Here is a 19,746-nt window from a genome sequence, read left to right as displayed (position 1 = left end):
ATGGGGATCCTTTATATTTTAGAAATGCCAGCCGAACTAACTGCTCTTCCTTCCCACCAAGTTTTGGAATCCCTTATGGAAAAGACTTGGGATACTCCGCATCTTGTTTCTCTTACTTTCAGGAAACTGGACCTCAAATATAGGATGCAGAAGTCTTCTTATTATTCTAACATCCAGATTCCTCATAACTCAGTTGTTGTGGAATCAGCAATGAGAAGAGATTAGAAGAACAGGCTATATTTCAACGCACCACCAGGCAAAGATGATAAAATTTTGGATGACTTTGGTCGTAAAATTTACCAAACTTCCATGCTCGGATCCCGAAATCATCAACACCAGTTCTGTATAATCCAGTATTTGTTCAACTGTATTCAACAACTTCAACCTTTCCTTGCGACATCTCACGGGGATGCCTCCCTTCCGCAACCTTTTCAAGACTTACAAGAAAGCTTGCGACATTTACTAAGAACAGCATATGAAGCTTTTGATACATATGCCAGGTCTTCGGCCACTTCAATCTCGGCTAGATGTCTAGTGTGGCTGCGTGCAAGTAGCATAAGGGAGGATGTTCATGACAGGTTGGCGAACTTGCCATGTAGGCCTAATAATCTCTTTGGGGAAAAGCTTAGAGAAACTGTTTCCCAAATAAAGGAACAGATCATTGCAGTCCAATCATTAACATCTCCCTCAGACACACCATCAACATCTAAGTGTTACTACAGCCAGAACAAAAGGGGATACTACTATAGAAGAATGTACCGTTAACTACCAACTGTACCTCCAAAATTAGACAGCAAACTTACCAGCAGCAAAGACCTCAATTTCAGCTTTAAGGACAAAGGCTCCGGCAAAGATCCCAAAGACAACAGAAACCACAATAGTCTCAACCACCCCTCCCAAACAACCTTTTTAAATGCTCTTGCCACAATAGCAACAAAACATGTAGGGGGCTGACTCTCCCAGTTTCATTCGAATTGGTCCACAATCACCACAGACCAGTGGGGTACTGGATATAATTTCATACAGTTACAAAGTACAATTCAACTATATCCCAAGACTTCCCTGTCCTCTTCGACCTAGGATGTCACAGGTATAAATTCCCTCAGAATGCGGGAAGTAAAATTACTGCTTCATCAAAAAGCAATCCGCCGAGACACTCTTTCTCACAAAGGGGGAAAGGTTACTATTCCCAATACGTCCTCATCCCCAAAAAATCAGGAGGTCTTCATTCCATCCTGGACCTCCAAGCTCTCAACAAGCATCTCAAGAAAGAAAAGTTCAAGGTGACTTCTCTCAAAACAGTCCTTCCTTTTCTACAAACCAACGACTGGATGTGTTCACTAGACCTAAAGGATGCGTACACACGCACATTCCGATTCACAAGAAATGTGGGCGTTACCTCTGTTTCCAAGTGGGAAATCAGCACTATCAATACAATGTACTCCCTTTTGGTCTCTCCTCTGCCCCAAGAGTCTTCACGAAATGTCTTGCTGCTGTTGTGGCACACTTACGCAAAAAGGGGATAAAGATTTTTCCATACTTAGACGATTGGCTAATAGTCTCCTCCAATGCCCAAATCCTAGAGACTCATGTGGAGGAAACAGTTCTCTGTCTAGAGAGTCTGGGTTGGATCGTAAACTACGAAAAATCCCAGCTCCATCCCTCTCAAGGCATACAATTCATCAGAGTGAAAATTCAGACTCCCATTTCCAGAGCCGTTCTGTCACTGGACAGAATTCAGACTTTGAGGTCCCTTTGTCAATCTTTCCATCGTCAGAAATTCACTTCCATTTGTCAAATACTGGTCCTGTTGGGCCACATGGCCGCAGCCATTCATGTGGTTCAAAACACACGTCTACACATAAGACGTCTCCAATAGGGTCTAAAAACTCAATGGAGCCAGATTATTCAACAAATGTCCCAAAGAATACAAATTTCAAAATCCATGCGCAGAGACATCCTTTGGTGGCTAAGTCCTTCAGCCTTAACTGAGGGGAGTCCGCTGCGGAAGCCTCCTCATCAATTTATCATAATAGATGCATCAATAAAGGGCTGGGGAGCCATCTCCTTCACACAGAAACCCAGGGAGTCTGGTCCAAAAGTGAGCAAGGTTTTCAGATAAACTTGCTAGAACTCAGAGCAATAAAAAAAACCTCTCTACTAGCATTCCAGTCGTGGATACAGGGAAAATATTTGATTCACACGGACAACCAAGTAGCAATGTTCTTTGTAAACAAACAAGGGGAGGATCAGGTTCCTTGATTCTTTGCAAGGAAGCAATTCAAATATGGGAATGGGCAGAACCCAACAGACTTCTACTTCGAGTCCTACCTGCCACGTCTTGTGAACACAAAAGCAGGGCTATCCACCCTCACGAATGGTCACTGAAGCAATCAGAAGCGGACAGGATCTTCGTACACTGGGGCACTCCAGAGATGGACCTGTTCGCTTCAGAAGACAGCAGAAAAGTAAGGCAGTTCTGCTCGCTTCTTCCCAGCATACACAAGACATCTCAGGATGCTTTCTTGATTCCGTGGACAAACAGCCTTCTATATGCCTTCCAGCCAATTCCGTTGATTTCACACACGATTCAGAAATGTATAGCAGACAGAGCAGATTTAATTCTTATTGCACCTGCTTGGCCGAGACAACCGTGGTATGCTTATCTTCATCTCTCAATCAGTCCACTGATTCCACTAATCAACAACCCCTTTCTACTTTATCAGAGCAAGGGGAATCTCATACACCTCATGCAGTCATCTCTTCAATTAACGGCATGGAGATTGAACGGGAAGTGCTAAATGGACTAAATCTCCCTCCCAACATCAGAGGTTTTGATAGCAGCCAGAAAGCCTTCCACCAGAAGGAATTATGCTTTCAAATGGAAAATATAGTCGAATTGGTGCAACCAACAGAAGATTAACCCTTTTCATTGTCCTCCGCAAACACTACTATCCTACTTGCACACCTTATCCTTCTCAGGACTAGCAGTTACATCCATCCGGGTTCACCTCAGCGCTATAGCAGCTTACCACTCAACGAATAACAGATCTTCCATTTCTTCTCATCCTTTGATTTCAAAATTCATGAATGGTTTAAATCACACCTGCCGATTCAGACACCTCCAGTCCCATGGGATGTAAATCTGGACCTAGAAACTCTGATGAAACCTCCATTTGAACCCATGTCATTCTCATTGTTCAAATATCTGACCTGGAAAGTTCTCTTCTTGGTGGCCATCACCTCGGCGAGAAGAATAAGTGACCTTCAAGCACTGGTGGTCAACTTCCCTTATCTACAGTTTCATCATGAAAGTTGTCTCGTACTTTCATTTGAATGAAGCAATCTCCTTACCGGTCTTTTATCCAAAATCACACTCTGACGACCATCAAAAAACTCTTCATACGCTGGACTGTAAGAGCTTTAGCCTATTACAAAAACAGGATGCAACCCATCAGGCGCACATCTCAATTATTTGTCTTGTTTAACCCGAACAACCCGGGACAACCAGTCTCTAAAAGAACTCTTTCAAACTAGCTAATGGCTTGCATCCATTTCTGCTTCTCCCAAAAGGCAATTTCTCTACCAACTCCAGTTAGAGCTCACCAGATCAGAGCCACAGCCACTTCAATAGCACATATCCAGGGAGTGCCCATTCAAGACATCTGCAAGGCAGCATCCTGGTCTTCCATTCACATTTTTACGTCGCATTATTGCCTAGACCAACAATCTGCAGCGGACTCCTTGCTGGGCTCAGCAATTCTACATAATGTTAAAAACTTATAATGGCTGTCCGCAATCCATAGGTTGCTAAAAAATCAAGTACCTTCTGTGTGCAACCTATGTGCTTGGGACTCCCACGCTGCATGGCTAAATGCCCTGCTTATCGACGGAAAAAAGCAAGTTTGCTTACCGTAAATGGTGTTTTCCGTAGATAGCAGGGAATTTAGCCATGCAATCCCTCCCGCCTCCCTGGACAGCCATTCCTTCTCAACACCAACTGAGAAGACATCTCGAGGAGTGCGGGAATGCCGGTGCATTTGCACTTCAAAACTCTTCGAGCTGAGAGAGTAAGCTCCACCTCATGACATCATGGATAACGTCACCCATGCTGCATGGCTAAATTCCCTGCTAACTACGGAAAACACCATTTACGGTAAGCAAACTTACTTTTCCTCCCCCAGTTGAAAATTCCTGACTTTTTTCTGTGGTCCTTCAGATGAGTACCTTGGTCCTGCAGCTGGTTTTCTCAGCTGGCGTAGGCTTAGCTGTTAAAACAGCTGAAAGGCAGCAGGTGCAAGAAGCTGAGCACGGCGTAGATGGTATATGCTCTCTCCTCCCTCAGCAGGAGACCATCTCTGTACTCAGCTGGGAAAGGCTGAGCTCAGGTAAGACTTAAAAGGACAGACTAGAAAGGTTCTTTGTAGGGCTTCCCCCTTCCTTCAGTCTCTGTTCTCAGTGCGCCGTTCTGATGTTCATTCCTGCCACTGAAGGGAGGTTAAAGGCCTTGGGCAGTCTGGCAGGTTGAGCAGCCCATTTGGGCTAGGCCCTGCTCTTAGGCCTTTCTCTGTGCGCCATGTAGTAGGCAGTGACGGTGTTTTCGCATGCCATTTCCTGTGCATTAGGCTTCCCTCTTCAGGACCGGTGGTTCATGCAAGTGCATCTGGCTGTGCGTCCAGGTGGTGTGCACAGTTTTTGACACACTTATGTTACAAAGTTTGGTACTTGTGCGCACGTGCTGAATTCACGCTGTAAAATATGCATCCAGAATGTAGGTGTCGCAAACTTAAGAGCACAACCAATGCAGCCCAAATTCTGCGCACAGGCAAGTGCTCGCCTAACACAGAAACAGTTATCACATGGACGCCCAAGCAGGCATCCAACTAATGGGGGAATTTTTAAACACCAACGTGCGGAAATCCCAAGAGATATGTGCATGGCCGGGCTGCTTTGAAAATGCACTTGGACGCACACCTTCAGTCACATGTTAAGCATACTGACAGACTGGCGCCTGTAGCTAAGAAACCTAAGCACCTTTCCCTCTGTGCTATCTTTCATATTTGGGCATCTCAGCCAGGCGTATCCTTTAACTTATGCTAGTGCTGCTTAGAGGCTCAGGGAGAATTACCTTCCTCTGATTTTACTAAGCCTGGTTCTTCCCAGTCTGATGACCTGGGTAAAAACATGTCAGGACGGGTGCCTGACCTTGGAACTCCCTTAACTGGGTCGTCAGTGGGGGAAGGTAGCTCAGTGGGCAGAGCACAGGTGCCTTCTGGTTTTGGCATGACTCCTTCTGCCTTTTCTTGGGTAGACTTTTTTTTTCAAGGATTGCAATCCTTTCTATAGGCACAGTCCTCAGCCCTGTCCAATCCTGCCAGGTCAGAGTCACAGGTAGTGACGTCTCACTTGCCCAGTACTTGTTAAGTGCCGAAGTATACCTAGATCGGCAGCAAGTCCTCCCGATAGGAATCAGATGGCATGGATGATGAGGCCGATCTGACTCTGGAGTATGGGGAAATTCCTCTGGGACTGGAATCCTAGAGGACTTATGTTGCGGTTCTTTTATAGAGATGAGCTACTGGCTCTGATTTCCCAGACATTAAAGATGCTGGGAGTACCTGGGGCAGATATATCTGAGCCAAAGAAAAATCCCATTTTGGTTTCTTTGCGTAAAGCCTCTTGTGTTTTCCTGTTATGGAGGCCATTCAAGAATTGATTGATGCCTCGGAGGCCAATTTCAAAGTGGGTTCAGGTTTTGGAAGGTCTATACCCCCTGGATCCAGTGGTGAGAGAGCATTTGCATTTTCTGAAAGTGGACATTCTTGTCTGTGCCATCTCCAAGCAGGTGACTATCCCTGTGGAAGGAGGAGCGGCCTTGAAGGATGTGCATGATGGGATTGAGGCCATCCTTTAGCAAGCATTTTGAAGCAGTGGCAATGACCTTGCAGATAGCTTCTTGTTGTTCCCTGGTGGCTCACTTTTGTTTACTTCTCTCTCAGGAGGTTGATGAATCTGGAGTGAATTCCAGGGCACTTATGGAGCCAGCAGCCGCCTCTTTGGCAGATGTAGGCTGCGATTTGGTCCGCACCTTGGCCAGAGGGGTGGCTTTGGTAATAGCAGCCAGATATCAGTTATGGCTGAGAAATTGGTTGGCTGATATAACCTCCAAGGCTAACCTTATGAAACTGCCCTTTAAAGGCTCACTCTTGTTTGGGAGCGAGTTGGAGAAACTGGCCTGTAAGTAGGACGAATCCTCGGTTGCCAAAGGATAAGAAGCAAACGCGCATTTTTGACCCTTCAGAGGAGTGACCTTTCAGAGGACTCTCCCTTTTGGTAGATCTCAGTTTTCGTCCCAGACAGGCACAGGCTCAGGTAGTGGAACCTCCCGAGTTGCCCAATGAAGGTTTGCAGACCCACCCCTGGGAACAGGAGATAGCGGGGGCACCTCTTTCTCTTTTATCAGAAGTGGGTCAAAATCACATTGGTCCAGTGGGTCTTGGAGGTGATATGAGAGGAATGTGCACTGGAGTTTCTCAGTGATCCTCAGGACATGTTTATGTTGTTTCCCTGCCACTCCCCTCAGAAGAAGCAGGCAGTAGAGTGTACATTGTCAAGGCTCCTCAGTCTGAGGGCTGTGGTTCCAGGGTCCACTTCTCAAGAAAATATGAGTCTATATTCCATTTATTTTGTTGTGCCCAAGGAGGAGGGCTCCTTTCATCCCATCCTGGACCTCAAAGGGGGTCAACCGTCATTTGCGGGTGACTCATTTTCGAATGGAAACATTGCGCTCAATGATAATGGCCGTGCAGTCGGAGGAATTTCTGACCTCCTTGGACCTCTCCGAGGCATACCTGCATATTCCCATCCAACTAGAGCACAAACCTTTTCTGCGATTAGCAGTTTTGGAATGCCATTATCAGTTTCGGGTGTTGCCTTTTGGTTGGCCATCGCACCCAGACCTTTTTCCAAGGTTATGGTGGTTTTCGCGACAGAGTTGAGAGAGGATGGTATCCTGGTACACTTGTATTTGGATGACTGGCTGATATGGGCCAAGTCTCTGGAAGGGAACCATCTGGTGACCTGAAAGGTGATCATCCTGTTGCAGGAGCTTGACTGGGTGGTGAACCTGGCCAAGAGCAGTTTTCAGCCTTCTCTGTAGTCTGTGTTCAGTTCAACATGAATCAAGGCAGGGTTTTCCTGCTGGATGTTTGCATTCAGAATTTGAAGGCACAGGTGAGTCTGATTAACACTATATGCCCGACAGTGTGGTCCTATTCGCAGGTACTCTGGTGGCAACCCTGGAAGTGGTGAGGTGGCCAACGGCGCATATGTATCCTCTTCAGCGCTCCCTGCTGTCTCGTTGGAGCCCACGTTCTCAGGATTATTCAATTCGGCTCCACCTGCCGATGGAGGTCTGCTCTCAACTACAGGGATGGTTACAACTGGATCATCTAAGCAAGGAAATTCAGAAATTCATTCTGCTCTATATCCCTTGAGATTTGAAGTACTCCAGTGATCATTGTCACCCTTGCTTTTCAACATCTATGTAGCTCCTGTAATGGAATTGATTCAGGAATACAGAATGGACCATATTGAATAACTGTGGATGAGGACCAGTCATTTATGATTGCTAATCTGAATACATACTTGCAGACAGTTGTGGTATGGCTGAACCAATTTAGGCGTAAGCTTAATCTGTCAATGACAGGGCTTCTGTGGGTCAGCAGGTGTAAGAGCGAACTTGTATGCTTACTTTCAGTTATGGATTGTCCATTGAAGCTAAAGGAAACTGTATATAGTCTGGGTGTCCATTTGGCCTCTCAGATATCACAGGTTGTTAGGTGGTCATATGTGACCTTGAGATATATTCATTGTATGTGAATGTTTCTCTCTCAGAAGAATTTATTAATATAGTGCTTGGAGTGATGTTGGGGGGAAATTTGACTACTGCAGAGCCTTTTTATCAAGGATTTCCTACTGTTAACTTTTATATAACTTTTTTTAAAATTGTAGCCTGTATCAAGGCACTCTGGACAACAAAGAAATAGATAAATTGGGTTAAACATTGTTTAAAAAAAATAATACAATCTCCCCCCCATAATAGTAAAGGGAGTTTCAAAGAAATAGTGAGGAGCACAAAAAAGTGAAGAGAGCAAACTGTTCTGAGTATTCATAACTGAGATTACTTAATTGAGTAAATTAAACTACACTTAGGAAGTGTTCTATTTCTGCCACGCTTGTTGAAAATGTCTTATGTATAAACTCTCATTGCATTGGTATTTTACCCCCGAAAAACTTTACAAAATGTATCTGCTGCTTAATGAGAAATGCTGGAGGGGCTGTGGAGAGAAGGACTCCTTTTTTCACATTTGATGGGATAGCCCTGGGAAGCAGTCTTGATTTGGTCGAGTGATATTACTGGAGAGGAGTGGGACTGTTTTCCGAAATGCGCTTTTCTAGGCTTACCTATGACGCAAGTCCCGACATTCTTACATTTAACTTCACAGGTTTTTGCTAGCTGCCAGGTGTGAATTAGCTTTTTGCTGGAAAAAAAGTATGGCCCCTTTTGTTGGAGGCAGTGCAATGATGTCTGGATAGAATGTTTGTTTTTATTGAATAAGCTAACCTTGATCAAGTACAAGGCTGTGGCCAGTTTTGAAAAGTTATGCTCTAAATATATCGCCTGGCATGGAAAGCTTAGGAACGTTGGCCTTAAGTCTTGATGCCTTGGGTGGCTTGTAGTCTTCTGCTGATGTGAATTGGCGGTGCATGCTTCCAGTTGAGATTAATGTTGTAACCTTTGCTGCTCCCCCCCCCCCCCCCCCCAATTAGAGAGAGATGTATAAACTTTTGGGGTGGGTAGGGAGGGGGAGGGATTTCTATCATTATCTGTAAGTTTGGAAATGGCATAATAACTTTCCTGAGTTCACTATATACAGTTTTATGCTGTGATTATACTTTGTTTATATCCAATAAAAACTTTTGGGGGAGGGGTGAAAAACCCTAAACTACATGTCACCCATTGGATTCAGCTGATCCTGTCACACACCGATTTTAGAGTCTAAGAAAACAGTTAATGTCCTCAAAACCCATACCAGAACCTTCTCAGTGATTGGCCCATCCCTTTGGAATACTTCTTTCTAGATGTACTCAAATATTTAGGAGTCGGCTAAAAATGTTTTTCTTTGAACAGACTTCTGGGATGTGATGAGGGTATGAATGTGGATTATGCTCAAGAATCAGCTTGGACTTCTGGCTACTGTGAATACAGACTGGAAGCCTTAGGCTTTATAGGAAATTTTTTGTATTGTGATTATGAATGTACCGGATCTTGAACATTAGAATGTGGGGGTAATTATTGTTAAATAATAAAATGTTGCTTCAGAATACAGTTGCCCCTCTGACTGAGAGGGAAGAAAAGAACCTTGGATCCTATTTCTCAGTCCTTTATAAACTTCACTGGCTCCCCGTAGAGCAGAGCATCTAGTTTAAAGTGCTTTCTGGAGTCTTTAAAATGCTTCCTGCAAGGTTAGGTTGCTACTACATCAGGATGTTCCCCACAGCAGTCGTCATTGGCAGTCATAACACCTTGCAGAGAAATCACTCATTACTAAACAATGCCCAAACTTATGGAATGTGATCCTGTTGGAGGTGTGGGTTTTTTTTTTTTTAGCTGAATTATGTCATTGGAAAAAAAAATAAAGACGTGGTTGTTCAAGCAGGTATATAGAAAAGGCTGAGGGAAAGTTAATGATCTGACCTGTGGGATTTGTATGCATAGTTTCATGTTTATTTTTATCTTTTTCTTATGGAAACAGTGTGTTATACTTTTCAGGCTTGTAGCATATTAATTATATGTAAGAATAGCTAATTCCCTGTACGTACCAGGATCAGTCCAGACAGTGGTTATGTCCCCCGTCCAGCAGATGGAGTCAGAACAGAGTTTGAGGGCGTCAGCATATAGAGCAGTGCACCCTCTGCTGGAGCTCAGTATTCTTCTGACTCCAGCAGATGTGAGTGGGGGGATCCAATAGCTCCCCCAGAGTGACAGGGCTTTCTCATTTGTTTTCAATTTCTGTTCTACTTTTCTACAGTATGTCCCTGTCTTTTCTTCTATCATTTTGGATCCATAAAGTTTAAAGAAAAAAAAAAAAAGGTTTCAATTTTTGAGGAGGCGTGTGTCTGTTGCTCTGCCTTCTCTCTGCTGTGCTTCTTTCCTCTTCCGTTGGGGTAAGTGGAAGTTTTTTTTGATATTTCTCTCCACAGGTTTTCTTCTTCTTTCTGTTTGGTAGTGCCCCGTGGATGCCGGTGGTGCCGGCCGCTCCACGTGTCGTCTGTGGGTCCCGCGGTCCGTAGGCTCCGTCCACGGGTGTGTGCACGGCTGCACCGGGGAAGCCCCCCCGGAGTTCCTGGACCCCGTCGGCGGGTTGTGTGGGCCATTCCAGGCCCCCCCGCGGCACTAACTCGTTCTTGGGGCCCCCCCCCCCCGAGGCTTTTCTTACCCGGAGCTGCCATGCCGCGGTCCTCGAGGTGTGAGGCCTGCGGCAAGCCGGGGAATCAATTTTTGAGGGAGGGGCTCTGCGATCGGTGCCTCCCCGAGGGGGAAGGCACCCTGCAGCCTTCCGGTGCGATTTCGGACCTGCCTCCTCCTCAGCCCGGGCGGCGCGGGCCGGCCACGTCGCCGCCATTGGCGGGAACGGCGGCCATTTTAGGTGGGCAGCGTGAGGCGGACACGTTCCCAGATGGAGAAAGGATTTTTAGTGCTGGCTCTCAACAGAATTTGCCCGACCGGGGCTCCCAGGAAGGTCCCCCCCAGGGATTCCTGGCAGCTCTTCATTTTTCTCACCTGATTTTATTCTGGCAATGCCCAGGGCTTATTTGCAGGGTATGGGAGAGACGGGGAGGGGGGGATCCCCTGGGGCCCCCTCCCCCCAAGGCTCCCAAACTTGCTAGTGTTCCCACCAGTTCGCCTGTTACGCTTGGGTCCCTGCCGGGTCTCTCCCCCGTGCCACCCCGGCGTACCACGGGGGCGGCTTCGCCAGCAGGAGGCGACTCCCCGGAACCACCGGAGGCGCACCCGGATGGACAGACAGAGGGGGACGATCCTCGGGCCCTACGGATTTTTCAAAAAGAAGAGCTGGATGAGCTCATCCACCATATTATTCAGGAGCTAGACCTCGACCCGCCTCCGGACCCTCCGATCCCTGTGGCTCCGGCCGTCGCTACGTCCTCTCAGAAAGGGGATCCAGTGCTTGCTGTGCTCCGTCCTAGGGCGAGGGCTTTCCCTATCCACGAGTCCTTCCTCCAGCTCTTCACATGGGAGTGGGACACGCCTGAGGCGTCCTTGAAGGTCACACGTGCCATGGAAAAGCTATACCCGCTGCCTGAGGATTTCTTGGATCTTATCAAGGTGCCCAAGGTGGATTCAGCAGTGTCGGCAGTGACCAAGAGGACGAACATCCCGGTCACGGGTGGAACGGCCCTGCATGATACGCAGGATCGTAAACTGGAAACCTTCCTCAAGCGAGTTTTTGAAGTCTCCGCCCTAGGGATGCGGGCCGTGATGTGCAGTTCACTGGCACAAAGGGCCAGTTTGCTCTGGGTACAACAACTTCTCACCTCTCAGGAGTTGCCCCCCGAGGAGGCCGCCCAGGCGGACCGCCTGGAATTTGCCATAGCATACGGGGCAGATGCCTTGTATGATCTCTTTCGCTTCATGGCGCGGTCCATGGTATTGGTCGTAGCAGCCCGACGGCTCTTGTGGCTTCAAAACTGGGCGGCGGATGCTTCCTCCAAGTCTAGCCTTGGCTCCCTCCCCTTTCGGGGCAAGTTTCTATTTGGAGAGGACCTGGATCAGATCATCAAGTCATTGGGGGAGAATTCGGTGCATCGGCTGCCGGAAGGTAGACAGCGTTCCTTCCGGTCCTTTTCTTCAGGTAGAACCAGGGCGCAGCGACGCTACAGGTCTTACCGGCAGCCTGGTCCTCTGACACAGCCGGCCAGATCCCAGCCCTGGTCTCGTTCCTTTCGTGGGCGGAGGCCCGCGCGAGAGGGTTCGGGGCAAGGAAATCCGCCCGCAAAGTCAGCCCAATGATGCCAAAGGAGCCCACTCCTCGCCTCCCCGCATCGGAGGCCGACTCATGGAATTCTACGAGGAGTGGGCAGATATTTCCACAGACCAGTGGGTGCTGGACACCATAAGGGACGGTTACGCCTTGGAGTTTGTCCGCCCGCCGAGGGACAGGTTCATTTTCTCCCCCTGCGGTTCGGATCTCAAGAGGATGGCGGTTCAACAAACGCTAGACCGGCTGCAGGAAATAGGGGCCATAGTTCCCGTCCCCTTCGGCGAGGTGGGCTTGGGCCATTATTCCATTTACTTCGTCGTTCCCAAAAAGGACGGTTCCTTTCGGCCCATCCTGGATTTGAAGGAGGTAAACAAAGCCCTGAGGGTCAGCCGGTTCCGCATGGAGACGCTTCAGTCAGTGATTGCCGCAGTGCACAAGGGAGAATTCCTCGCTTCCCTGGACCTATCGGAAACGTACTTGCACATTCCCATCCTGCCGGCTCACCAGCGGTATCTTCGCTTCAAGATTCTCGGGCAACACTTTCAATTCAAGGCGCTACCCTTCGGCTTGGCGACCGCGCCTCGGACCTTCACAAAGATCATGGTGGTGGCGGCGGCCCTTCGCAAGGAGGGTATTCTAGTACATCCCTATCTGGACGACTGGCTGATTCGTGCGAAGTCCTTCACACATGGTCAGACCTCAGTGGCCAGGGTCGTACAAGTCCTACGTTCTCTGGGCTGGGTGGTGAACCTTCCAAAGAGTTCCCTCGTGCCCTCGCAACACCTGGATTTCTTGGGAGCGAGCTTCGATACCCGGCTAGGCATGGTGTTTCTGCGCCCGGACAAGGCTCAAGCCTTGAGGGAGCACGTGACTCTGTTTTCGGCTTTGGCAGAACCCACCGCCTGGAATTATCTGCAGCTCCTGGGAGTGATGGCCTCCACCATCGACATGGTACCCTGGGCGTTTGCACACCTGCGGCCATTACAGGCGTCTCTTCTATCCCATTGGAAACCAGTCTCCCAGGAGTATCAGGTGATCCTGCCTCTTCCGCCATTGGCCAGGGAAAGCCTGGATTGGTGGCTTGTCCCCTCGCATCTGGCTCGGGGAGTCTCGCTCGAGGTACCCAATTGGGTGGTGGTGACCACCGATGCCAGCCTCGTGGGATGGGGCGCCGTCTACGAACAAAGCGCCACGCAGGGAACCTGGTCACCAGAGGAGGCAAAGTGGCCAATCAATCGACTGGAAACAAGGGCCGTGCGTTTAGCCCTCCAGCGGTTTCTTCCCTTGGTGCGACACAGAGAGGTAAGGGTTCTCTCGGACAACGCCACCACCGTGGCCTACATCAATCGTCAAGGGGGGACAAGAAGCAAGCATGTCTCTCTCGAGTCAACTCCCTTGATGGAGTGGGCAGAGAGCAATCTCGTCCGGATCGCGGCCTCTCACATCGCCGGGGTTGGACAACGTTCAGGCAGATTTCCTGAGTCGTCAACAGCTGGACCCCGGAGAGTGGGCTCTCTCCGACGAGGCAATGCATCTCATCGTCCGTTGTTGGGGGACTCCACGCCTCGACTTGATGGCGACCTTTCTCAACGCCAAGGCTCCGCGCTTCTTCAGCCGCAGGAGAGAGCGCGGCGCGGAGGGGGTGGATGCCCTCGCCCTTCCGTGGCCGTCGGATCAACTGCTCTATGTTTTTCCTCCTTGGCCCCTGGTAGGAAAGGTTCTCTGCAGGTTGGAACATCATCGAGGGACCGTAATTCTCGTTGCCCCGGAGTGGCCCCGTCGGCCATGGTTCGCAGACCTACTTCAGATGACGGTGGACGGTCCACTTCGCCTGGCTCATCTCCCACACCTTCTTCGCCAAGGGCCGGTATTTTTCGAGCAGGCAGAACTCTTCTGTCTTGCGGCTTGGCTTTTGAACGGCGCCGCCTCCGCCACAGAGGCTACCCGGAGACAGTGATCTCAACTATGCTGCGTTCCCGTAAGACTTCAACCTCCGTTGCTTATGTTCGAGTCTGGAAGGTCTTCAAAGCTTGGTGTTCCGACCGCGGGGTGCAAACCATGGAGGCGACTGTCCCGATGATCCTTCATTTCCTACAGGATGGTCTGGATAAGGGTCTCGCCTATAATTCGCTCCGTGTCCAGGTGGCAGCCTTGAATGTCTTGGTACAGAAGGACTGCTCTCTGCCTCTTCAGCCGGATATCGCACGTTTTCTGAAGGGTGCCAAACACCTATGGCCACCGGTCAGGGACCCTTTCCCTTCCTGGAGCCTCAACTTGGTGCTGCGGACTCTGTCGGGCTCCCCGTTTGAACCACTGCGGGGGTCCACCATCAAGGACCTGACCCTCAAGACGGTCTTTCTGGTAGCCATCTCGTCTGCTCGCCGTATATTAGAGCTTCAAGCGTTGTCCTGCAGGGATCCGTATCTGCGTTTTTCCGACTCCGGAGTTTCCCTTCATACGGTGCCATCCTTCCTACCGAAGGTGGTATCGTCCTTCCATTTAAATCAGACGGTGGAACTCCCAGCGTTCGCTCCAGAGGAACCACGGTCTCTCCGGCTCTTGGACGTCAAGCGTGTTCTGCTCCGCTACCTGGAGGTTACCAATGACTTCCGGGTATCCGATCACTTGTTTGTCCGCTGGTCAGGACTGAAGAGAGGATCTCAGGCATCCAAGACAACCATTGCGCGCTGGATAAAGGACGCCATTTCCTCGACTTACATTGCAGCGGGGCGGGTGCCGCCTCGCGGCATTCCAGCTCACTCCACGCGCTCACAAGCGACGTCCTGGGCGGAATCTCGTTCCGTGTCTTCACAGGAAATTTGCCGTGCGGCGACATGGAAGTCGTTGCACACTTTTTCCAGACATTATAGGCTACACCTGGCGCCGCAAACCACGGGTTATTTTGGCGATCAGGTACTCCGAGCAGGCCTCTCAGGACCCCACCCGAATTAGGGAAGCTTGGGTACATCCCACTATCTGGACTGATCCTGGTATGTACAGGGAAAAGAAAATTATTCCTTACCTGCTAATTTTCGTTCCTGTAGTACCATGGATCAGTCCAGACGCCCACCGCTAGGGGTTTCGTCGGTTCCTGCTCGGATTCTTCCATGTAGCTGTCTTTCTCTGGTTATTATGGCTGTTCACAGCTCCTCACAAGTTGGCTGTTTTGTGGTCTCGTTGACCGTTTTTTACTTCTATCTTTGTTTCTTTCTGGTTACGGATCTGGATCCAAAATGTTGCTTGTTCTTTTGGGCTTTGCTATGCGTAATACTGAGCTCCAGCAGAGGGTGCACTGCTCTATATGCTGACGCCCTCAAACTCTGTTCTGACTCCATCTGCTGGACGGGGGACATAACCACTGTCTGGACTGATTCATGGTACTACAGGAACGAAAATTAGCAGGTAAGGAATAATTTTCTTTTATTACATTGGTTTAATTGCCAGAGCATGCAACATACAAAGAATGTTTTAGTAAAAGATAGTAAATAAGGTGAGTTTCATGTTTTTGAGCTACAGGAACTCTATTGTGGGAATTTGAGGAATGTATGGGAATTTTTGCTCTTTATCTTTATTTAAAATTTGTTAGCTGCTTAAACATTAACGCACTAAGCGATGTACAATTAAAAGAGCATAAAATTACGGTTGAGAATTACAAACAAAACAAGTTGTGCCAAAACAAATCCAGTACTAATGCCATCTCAAGAGAGAACATGCTGGACTAGATAAAAAAAAATTGCCTGTTTAAACAGGAACATTTTCAGAGTTATTTTAAATATCTTGACACAATCCTCCAGACGCAACGCTTCAGGTAAAGAATTCCAGAATATGGGGGCCACAACGGAAAAAGTACAGTCTCTTGTCTCCACCAAGCATGTCTGTCGAATGAAAGGTATGTCTAATAGTCCTCTTTGAGAGGATCTTAATGAACGTGTGGGACAATAAATGTGTAGTAAAGCATTACCCCAAGGAGAATAAATGGAATTAACTAGTTTAAAGACTGCCATGCCAACTTTACTAAATGCATTGAGACACGGGAAGCCGGTTTAAATTGACGAGCACAGGAAAGATGTGCTCTGTTCCCTGAAATAAGATGTGTGGCTGAGTTTTGTAATAATTATAATAGCTTAACTGTTGCTGCTCAAAGATCAAGATGTATCGAATTACAATAGTCAATGATGGGTAAGATTGGTTTTTTTTTGTTTTTTTTTAAGTTGCTGTGGCTGAATTGTTTTATGGTTCTATTTTAATCAAGTCTTCAATAGCAAGCTGACATCCAAATTTTACCAACTATACAAATATTTTATTTCCTAGAATAAAGCTGATATCTTTTGCTGAAGCCATAATTATAATATTGGAGAAGCCAGGTGGAGACCTGTTTAGTCAGAATTACAAGCCTTTCTCAATTATTGATATTGGCCCTAAGATTAAGCATAGTCATGGAAGGATTAATCCACATGGATCAGAATTTTTGTTTGTTAGGGTTGTTATTCCATAGTTAATATAAAGCTGTTTCCCACCCATCTACCATTCTGGGTGACTTGCAAACTAGGTTCATAAAAATAAAATGTCATTGAAAGTATGGTAGAAAATAGCTTATGGGGAAAAAAACATAAATACCAAAAAATGGGGCTAGGATCCTGGTGCAATAATCCTTCATTAGCAGCTACATGGAGATTTTTCCCCCTGTTATTATAACTCAGACACCCAACTTCCTCTCAGTGTATCTAGTTTAGTCATTGCAGCAATAGACCTAGGCTGGTGGCTCCCTCCAGAATCCTGCAGTCTGCCCTGAATTTTGCCACTAGGTGTTGCCCTTGAGCAATGACCACAACTCATTCCCCCTCTCAATGAAAGTGGACTATATGCCTTCTGATTTCCTCAGAACAAAAGGCTTTCCTCATCGCTCTAGAAACTTAAAATGAGCAAAGAGAAAACCGAGGTAATCTCAAACTTTCTTCTCAATTGCCATGAATATGTATTGCCATAAGATATTGTATGGCTGCAGAATTGGAGGGAAACGATGGCACTTTCCACCTGCTCAAGCTGTGGCTAAGCCTGACAGAACTGCTGCTACTGCAACTGGGCCCCCACCCAGGGATAAGGAGGAGGGAAGAACAGGAAAATCACCAGGAGGAGTGAGACTAAAGAATCAAAAGCAGGAAAAAAAAAATCTTCCTCCCCATAGACAGCAATACAAAAAATGATATACACACAAAAAGGTCAAGGAAGAATAACTTGACATTAACCTAAAAATTAATGGCGGGTGCCAGGGTTTCTAAATATTTTTCCACCCCACTAATTTTAATCTGTAAAGCATTTCAAAAGTTGGGATGATTTATTGAAAATTAATGGAAAGATACTATAGAATGCTCCTATTGTACAACCCAGTGTTCAAAATTAACAAGTCTTGCTTTAATTGGCCTGGATGGCAAAGATGGGACATACAGACATTGAATCAGATAAGGAAGAGAGTTTGACTTTCTGAGAAAAGGATGACATTTTAACTTGGCCAGAGCTGAAAAATTTCAGTGGCGTCAGCTGAGAGAATATATATTAGCAGGAAAAGTTTGTTACAAGATGTAACAGATTTTTAAAACTTGTAGTAAAGGACGTCTGCAATTTGCAGAGAGAGAAAAGTATGGGAAAAAGATTTAGAAGCCTGTACGGACCCTGCTCAATGGAGCAAAGCATTGTGGGTTTGTGTCCGCAGTTTCTCACTCAGAAATAATTTATTCATAAGGCAGTCCGGACACTGTCAAAAACCTCTAAACTCAGAAAGATAATAGGTTTCTGCTACACACAGATGGATTCTCATCTGTTTTTGTAACAGACATTTTGGCTAGAATTGTATGGATGGATCAGGAATATCCAGTGTGAGCTTTCGGTTCAAATTATTATTTGGAAATTGATTGCAGTTACAGAACATATTTCTGCCTATACAAAAGATATTTCTGATATTTTACTATCTTTGTTCTTTAAATACCCTTATTAACTGGAAGATTATTTCTTTCCTAAAAATATACCCTTGGTAGAATATCATATGTTCTAACATACAAATAGGAAATTGTTGCAGCCAAAAAATACAATACTTAGAAATTTCTGAAATATGGAAACCTGTAGATCATTATATATATTAGGTGCTGTAATTTAAATCCTTATTTGTTCATGAAATTGTATACAGTTTTTGTGAATTCAATGAAAATATATAAATACACAAAGGAATGTTTCTGAAAATGAATCCTATAACTACATATGAGGGAAGACTGGCGAGTTAGAAACTGCATCTGCTTGAAATTGGTTGTTTCATATTTTAGTATTCAGCATAGCGCTTGTAATGGATTCCAATAGTGTTATGACAGTTGAACCCAGGCTGCAGATGCCAATTGCTGCCAAATCTACAGTAGTAATTGCCAATTTCCCCACTATCACAGTACTGCATACAGATATAAAGATGAAAATTTTTTTTAAACTAATGAATGCTGTTTTCAAAATCAGCCTGATCTTGGATAGCGTGGCTACCATGTTAGTACATTTGAATGCACAGAAATAAAAGTTAACATTGTATAAGGTGATTATACCTCTTCTTTATTGGACTAATTTAACATTCTTTGACTAGCTTTTGAAAGCTATAATACACTCTTCCTCAGATCAGGATAGAATGAACCTGATCATGGTAAGTGACTGTAGGGCTAATTTACAGTAGAATCTTTAAAAACAAACAAAACAAAAAAAAACCCTTGTAGTCCTCATTTAAGGGAAGGCAGTAACAAAGCAAGCATGTTACAGCTGCTTAGCAGGGAGCAATAGCATTAATTTTATTTGATTTATATTCTGCTTTTTGGCACTTCAGTGTTGTTCAAGAAACCTGATCCATTTTCTGCTGGTGGTGATCAGCAGTGAGCTTATAGGAAATGCAATATGTTAGACCCTGTACCCTAGAGCGCTACTTATTTAATAGAAAGAAATAAAAGAAATGCATCCTTGGTGGTTTGTTTTTTTTTTCCCTTTTTTTCAGTTGGAGTGCTTGAAACTTATTGCCTCTCAGAAGTTCACAGATAAACGGATTGGGTACCTGGGTGCCATGCTGCTGCTGGATGAGAGGCAGGATGTCCACTTGCTCATGACCAACTGCATTAAGAAGTAAGAATGCATATTGCTTATGTCCTGTATAAGTAGTAACTTCTCTGCCTTTTCTACAGAAGTGAATGGCTGATAGGGTGAATGGCTGTGTGTGTTGCCATTCATACTATTGATGGTGGGTATAGCTGGAACATTTTTAAGAACCACTATAATGACATTTTTCCTTCTAGCTAATGTGGAAAGAATCCTTTTAAACTAAACATGAAATATTGAAGATGTTATACCAGGTTTTCCTAGGATAGCATAGAAATTTCAGCTGGCCATAGCTTTTTAGCAGTTGGTGACGTCTGCCTTGTACCATTCATTATATGTTGTGTTATAGTTGTATAGCACCTGCTTTAGAAAAATTTCAATCCAAAATGGTTTGCAAAACATAAGAATAATATACTACATAGTACTAAATAATAAACATTAGAAATACAATATCATAACACATTTAAAAAATATATAAATTAATACAATTCATAAATATAGAACATATCATAAATGATGGATAACAAAAGGGATATGGTTATTCTACATTTTAAACCCAGTTGGTTGG

General features: G+C 46.1%; 1 protein-coding gene across 4 annotated transcripts in view; it reads left to right on the top strand.

Annotated features, from left to right (window-relative positions):
• Nucleotides 1-19,746, top strand: part of AP1G1 (adaptor related protein complex 1 subunit gamma 1) — a 305,811-nt gene that overhangs the window by 53,073 nt on the left and 232,992 nt on the right. For 3 of the 4 annotated variants that reach the window (XM_029608250.1, XM_029608251.1, XM_029608252.1), the window contains exon 3: nt 19,081-19,205. The exons of the other annotated variant lie outside the window; for it this stretch is intronic. In XM_029608250.1, coding sequence (XP_029464110.1) covers nt 19,081-19,205 — 125 coding nt within the window. The remainder of the gene's footprint in view (nt 1-19,080; nt 19,206-19,746) is intronic. 4 annotated transcript variants of the gene reach the window in all.

This window comes from Rhinatrema bivittatum, chromosome 7 (genome assembly GCF_901001135.1).
Source record: "Rhinatrema bivittatum chromosome 7, aRhiBiv1.1, whole genome shotgun sequence".
Taxonomy (NCBI): Eukaryota; Metazoa; Chordata; class Amphibia; order Gymnophiona; family Rhinatrematidae; genus Rhinatrema; species Rhinatrema bivittatum.
This window is presented reverse-complemented; position numbering and strand designations above follow the sequence as displayed.